General features: G+C 44.8%; 1 protein-coding gene across 1 annotated transcript in view; it reads left to right on the top strand.

The window, feature by feature from the left end:
- The first annotated feature begins 250 nt into the window (after positions 1-250).
- The window catches only part of LOC130122662 (ankyrin-3-like), a 97,376-nt gene continuing 90,943 nt past the window's right edge, over positions 251-6,683 (top strand). Inside the window, exon 1 of the mRNA XM_056291623.1 lies at positions 251-536. Coding sequence (XP_056147598.1) covers positions 501-536 — 36 coding nt within the window. The 5' untranslated portion in view covers positions 251-500. The remainder of the gene's footprint in view (positions 537-6,683) is intronic.

Genomic DNA, 6,683 nt, shown 5'->3' with positions numbered 1-6,683 from the left:
TGGGGGAAGCGAGGGAGGGCGGAAGGGAGGGAGAGCTGGAGGGATTTGGTGCGTGTCCTTCCCGCAGCGTGAAAGAGAGGCAGACCGCTAAGCGCACGGGGTTTTGTTTACTGAGCGCGACGGCGACAGGGAGAAACCCCTCAGCATCCTTTCCCTCTCCTTCCATACTGCTCACTTCCCTGATCCTCCTCCTCCACCCACCCACTGTAAAGATCGGGGTATTGACCCAAAGAGGGGAAGGAAGAAAGCGCTGTATCCGGCTCCTGCGGTGCTGCTGGCATGTGATCCCCCCCCCTCCTGCTCTGCTCTGCTCAGTCTGAGCCAATGACACCTTGCTCCTTCCTCGTGAGCGGGTTTCACCTGTGACTGAGACAGGGGGGCACGCTAACCAGCTGACTGACTGGCTGACCGTTTGGCTGGCTGGCAACTCAGGGCTCAGGTTTCACGCTCTCTAAGACAGAGGAGAGAAAGAAAGAGAGGGAGGGAGAGAAAGGTGCAACATGGCTGTGGAAGAGGGTGCTGTCTTTCTGTCACCAGTGAGTAATGCTGCTGTTCTGTTCTGTTTTTTGTTTTTTTCGTTTTTTTTCTCTTAACGTTGATTGAATTATATAACTCTGGAGTGACAAATGAAAGGGAGTTGTGATTTGGTGTAGTGTTTGGGTGATTTTTTTTTCTTTTTAAAGCTGGAAGACTGCCTGTAGACAGCTCCATAGGTCATTGCTGCAACCCTTGTGGTCTTTGAAGCAGATATCAAATGATGCCTTCAGTTTAGGTGTGTGTCTGTTTGCACTGTTAGGGAATAGGAATGCTGTCACCAAGGTATCCCATGGGTAGTAGTACTTGGAAAGTTACGTGAACTGCTGATATCGGATGCTTGCGTGAGAGTGTGAAAGTATTTCTGAGTGTGTCACTCGAGGGTTGATAAATCAATAGAGTATATGGAGCAAATACTTAACAGACTTAAGGAATTCTCTATCCCATGTGACAACTGATAGCTGCCCATAGGTCCCCTGTAACAGCAGTCTAAATGCATTGCTGCACCTGTGCATGCAAGATTTATTCGTGCATGCTGTCTGTACTATTTTTTTCTATTTATCCATATGCAAATAAAGTGTCTGCCTTTAGTTACCCCATGCATGGACACACGTTGTACATGCATGGAGCTCTCGCTCACTTGCCCACTTTTTGAACTTAATCTCAAGCATGTGCAGGTAGCAGCATTTTGTTTGCTCTACTTTTAGAGCTGGTCCCATGCAGACCCGAACACAAATCATACTTTTTCACAGGCTGCAGACATGTGAAGTGGCATACTGCGACTTATGACCCTGTGAGCTCATGCAAAGTGTTGTGAGCCAAAACATACAGACTGAAAAGACACAAAAACAGATGTTGTTGGAGATTGCAACACTGCAATATAGCAGCACTTGTGGTTTCAGCTGCAGTCTGAGCGTTGTATCTTTCAATACAGAATATGCACTGAAATATTTATTGCCATGTTTTTCCTCTCCCAGTGGGATGGAAGTGGGAGAATGTTTAGATAACGTCGATGCTCACACACTAATGACAACAGAGAGTAGCACCGAACAGGGGAAGCAGATGGATATACTGTGTGCTGTGTTAAGGGCTTTTGGATGTTGGGAATCCCAAGATACCCTAGGATACCCTAACATGTAATGAATCCTCTGGTGAATTGTCATTTTGCTGTCAATACCTTGCTTCGTGCACATACTTCTCAATGCTTTAACGAAACACCATGAATGATTTTTACGCAGTACGAATGTGTTGAATATATAGATGCATTAATCCATCAATAGCCAAGTTATATTTAGAAAGGCAGAGTGGTAGAGACAATGGGCGTGTATGTGTTTGGGGGGGGGCAGGGAGACAGAATCAGGAGGTTAGCGAGTTCTGAGTGTGAGAGAGAGTGGAGAGTTCAGAAAGAGAGAGACAGACAGGCAGACAGACAGTGTGGGTGAGATAGAGACACAGAGAGAGAGAGAGAGACTGTGTGGGTGAGCGAGAGAGAGAGAGCAAAGCAATGCATGTAGTGGTGGTGTGATGTTCTTTGGCACCGGTAGGTGTTGTGAGCCGCCACGCTGTGCTGCAGGCTTTGGGCTTGTGGAGCCAGGGAGCTCTGTGTGTTTTGTGCTGTCAGGGGAGCAGGGGATAAAGCTAGACAATACAGCCGATTCTGGTCGTGCCCTCCACTACTGAGCTCAGCTCACCCACAGACCACAGCAATGACATCAACATGACCTGTTTGTGTGTCTGCATAGGCCTGTCTGTGTGTTTGTATGTGCATGTTTACATGTGCATGGTATGCATTGTAGTAGGGAGGATGGTAATAAGTGTAGACGTGGCCGTTTCGATGCATTTCCCTTAATACAGCCGATAGTGGATAGTGTGTGTGTGTGTGTGCGTCTGTGTGTGTGTGTGAGAGTGAGATTTTGTTTTGTTTCACATTCTATCCTGCAGTAAGTGCCAATCTGAGATCATTGAACTTTCGCTGTCTGGTGGTATAAGTCTCTGCACAAAAGACTACCACTATGGTGCCATGAGGGAAATATGGGCCCAATACTATCGTGTGGGAAAAAATCCCAGCTATGCGAGCATTTATGCGAATGTTAAAGAGCGAACCCATCATAAAAACTAAATCGTAATTGCTACCATTTATGAGTTTGGACATTTCCGTCTAGATCTGAGAGCATGATCGAGTGTTGTGAACAGCTGCAGATAAGACAGAAGAAAAGTTGCCATGAAGAGACAAAACGTGGACTTTGGCTAATATCATGGAAAGTGTTATTACATTTTCAAGCATGAATAATTGTTGATGAAACACTGTTGAATGTAAAACCTCAGCAACATTTATTGAGTGTGCAGGAAGTTTTTCTTAACAACTACTAGATTGAACTTTTTAAGATATTCGCAAGAACTAGTGGAAATGTTCTTTTATGATGGTTTGATGATGCTTCAAATCTATTCAAGTACCCAAAATTAATTTTTAATGTGATTTAAAGCAATTGATTGTCATGTTTATAGCGATTATAGTGACTTAACTGGAAATTAGCTGTGTCCTTGACATTTTGAAACTGTAATTGAGAATGATGCTGTGACTCTACCAGCTTTTTGAACCATCACTCATTTGTCAACTCTCTCTCTCTCTCTCTCTCTCTCTCTCCAATCCGCTTTCTATCTAACAGCAGATTAATGCTATCCTTTAGGCTTAGCATAGTCTTTAATGGCCCCATTTTCTTTGAAACTCTGATCTGAAGGGGCTTAATCATATTTTCCTAGCTAATCTCCTCCCACAACCTGTGTAATGCTTCATCCACAGAAGACCTGAAGATCCCTCACTTTGGACATGGATGGGATAGGGAGTTAGAAATGGTAGTCACTGCTGTCCTGTGGAATTATGAGATAAACAGACCCCTACGTCCACGCTGTTTAATCTGTTTCCCTTGGTAAAGAGCGGTAGTGAGCTCAGCGTTGACAGGAGTATTGCAAAATGAAAATCTGGTAATGTGGCGGTCCTGTTATATTGTGTGAATTTGCAAAACACACTTCCAGGCCTTCATATCCCAGATGGATTTATCTGTTTTTAAAGAGAGAACTTCAGTTTTTGGGGTTTTTTTCAGACGCATCTTTTGTTGATGGTCAGTATTTTATTGAAGTGCATTTCAATAAATGTACTTCAATAAACTTGTTGTGATGGTTAAGGGCTAGGGAACTTGTTGCCAAATTTTGGCAACAAGTTCCAACAAACCACATTTCAGATAGGTAGTCACTTTCCATCAGTCTGGTGACAGGCATGGGCGCAAGTCCATGAATACTGGGATGACATCCAGCGCTTTACCTGTGCCCCCGTCCATAGGGTTAGTGGTTGTGTCAGCAATGGCAACCGAAGGCGTCTGGGTGGCGTGGTGGTCTATTCCGTTGCCTACCAACATGGGGCTCGCCAGTTCGAATCCCCGTGTTACTTCCGGCTTGGTCGGGGGTCCCTACAGACACAATTGGCCGTGTCTGCGGGTGGGAAGCCGGATGTGCGTATGTGTCCTGGTTACTGCACTAGCGCCTCCTCTGGTCGGTCAGGGCACCTGTTTGATGGGGAGGGGGAACTGGGGGGTATAGCGTGATCCTCCTACGCATTACGTCCCCCTGGCCTAACGCCTCACTGTCGGGTGAAAAGAAGCAGCTAGCAACGCCGCATATATCGGAGGAGACGTGGTAGTCCGCAGCCCTCCCCAGATCGGCAGAGGGGGCGGCGCAATGACCGGGACAGCTCAGAAGAGTGGAGTAATTGGCCAAGTGCAGTTGGAGAGAAAAAAAAGGGGGGGTTCAAGAAAAAAAAAATCGAATGGCAACTGATGTAAAATTTTGCCAAATCAGTAAGCGGCTTGACAAGACCATACCAGATCAGTCGAGACCCGGGTTAACAACGACCACCATTGGTGCTGTTCCCTCATGGGGTACCAATGGAAACTGTAAAATCTGCTGTGGTGACCCCTGAGAAACAGGGAACAAGCCGAAAGAAGAAGAAGTCACTTTCCATCATTGAACAAAACAGTAACTTACCAATCCTGTGAATGCGTTACTTAAATTTTGGGGGTGGGGAATGACTAAAAGACAAGAACAGGACTGCTGTTTTTTAAAATGCTTTGACTTTTGGACGTTTGCATTTCTACATACATTGTACATCATCATATCTGAGTGTGTAAATCAGTGCTTGGTCGCCACACAGACAGACTGACAACAGCCATGACACAATACTTATCCGTGTCAAAGGTTTGAGCCAGAGGTCAAGTGCTTAGTGGCACTGAGAGGGAAAGTATCTCGCTGGCACGTTACACACAACACGAAGGACACTTGCAACACATGCTGCTTATGTAAGAAACGACACACATGTGTGGAGTACTATACATGCATGGACACCCGTACACACTCACACACAGTGCATTGCCAGGTGTCTTCCTATCTTGCTAAGTATTACTAGGATGTCTGAACGTAAATGGTTGATAAATAAAAGAAACGTTTTTGATATTCTAAATAAAACAGCAGCCGGGATCATGTTTAAGCTGTTACAGATGGTGTTCAGGTGGCTTGTACTTGAGAAATGGCTGTGGAAAGATATCATATGGGGTCAGTGCCCAATGGCAAACCCTATAGTACTGAATATAGCCTTCAAATTGGACTCGAACGTGATTACCGCCACATTTCAACTACAAATGCAATTGTAATTAAACTGTTAAATGTGAGTGCGGTCTTTCAAATGTCCCCAGAATAATCTAAAAATCCAGAACATACAGCGTCCGGGTAGCGTAGTGGTCTAGTCCATTGCCTACCAACACGGGGGATTGCTGGTTCGAATCCCCTTGGTGCAAGTGGGAAATCAGATGTGGGTGTGTGTCCTGGTTGCTGCAGTAGCGCCCCAAAAAATTTTTTTTTTAAATTCAAAGATACCTCTGAAAACAATGGGCGCTAGCCTTCTTTTTGGGAAGACCAGCTCAATGTCTTACCAATCATATGCTGTCTCGTCACAAAGACGGTGTGGTGATTCTGCCGGGGAACAACTGGCAAACAGAAGTCAACATGAATCAGTGTTGATACTGGCTGATATGCACTCCTCTTTAAGACGGAGAGTGGAAGTGTCAGAGGATGGGTGCGGGTACAGTGGATGCGAGTGACAGCGTTGAGGTGGGATGCTACAGCGCGGGGAGGGTGTGGGGGGGCTGGGGTGTGCTGTGCTGAGTGGGTGGAGAGACTGGATGAGCACCAGGGGGGCTTCCAACAAGTCATTTGAAGGACGATTATTCTTTACGTTTTCTGTGTCACAGTCTCGGGAGGTATAGGAGCTCATGAGAGGACTCTAGCTTCGATGGTAGGTGTGCTGCAACAACTTCACCCACTTGCAAGACCATGGAAATAGCAAACAACTGAAAGTTGAAAACACTCCCGAGATCGATTTATTTATGAAAACCAACGTAGAAGTGAAGCTGAGATCGTATCGGCTCTCAGTGACTTTAGCTGGCATGGGATATTCCAGTTTCGTCTGGTGGCCTTTGTGGGTTACATTTGATAACGAGAAATCATTTTATGCTGTTTTTTGCTACACATTTTGTTGTGCTTTATCAGTATAATTTGATTCAAGTGGCAGATTAGTTAAAAATGACCAAGGCTTTGATTTGTTTGTAGGTTGTAGTTTTTCTACAGCTGTTGAATTCAATGTTATGATCTTTCTTTTTGATAAAGCAATGAAAACTATGGTCAGTGTCTGTTATTTGCTAACTAGATAACCAGCAGTTATTCAAGGACAAGCTAGAAATTCTAGCTTTTTGTTTTTTAATTCTAGCCTAGAATTCAAAACAATTTAAGACCTTTATACTTCACAAACAGCCAGAAGAATTATACCGTTGAAGGGGCTCATTTGCATATCCACTTAAATCGATAGCGGGTGTCAATATGCTTGGATTCACTCCTCTTGAACATGAGCATTTTGGAAATCCAACGTGTTCATAGCCTTTAAAAGCACAAGCAGTCAGTGTATGCGATCCGTATAATGCAGACGTGTTTGCCTGGTTGTATTAGCATTGCAAAAAAGACACAAGAATGCAGCATGATTCTGGTTTGTACTTGCGAGTATCGAGGAGCCGGAGCTTTGACTGAAGATCCTCTCTGCAATGAGTGAA

Source organism: Lampris incognitus, chromosome 13, assembly GCF_029633865.1.
Source record: "Lampris incognitus isolate fLamInc1 chromosome 13, fLamInc1.hap2, whole genome shotgun sequence".
Taxonomy (NCBI): domain Eukaryota; kingdom Metazoa; phylum Chordata; class Actinopteri; order Lampriformes; family Lampridae; genus Lampris; species Lampris incognitus.
Note: the sequence above shows the minus strand (reverse complement) of the source record. Positions and strands in the feature narration are given on the sequence as shown.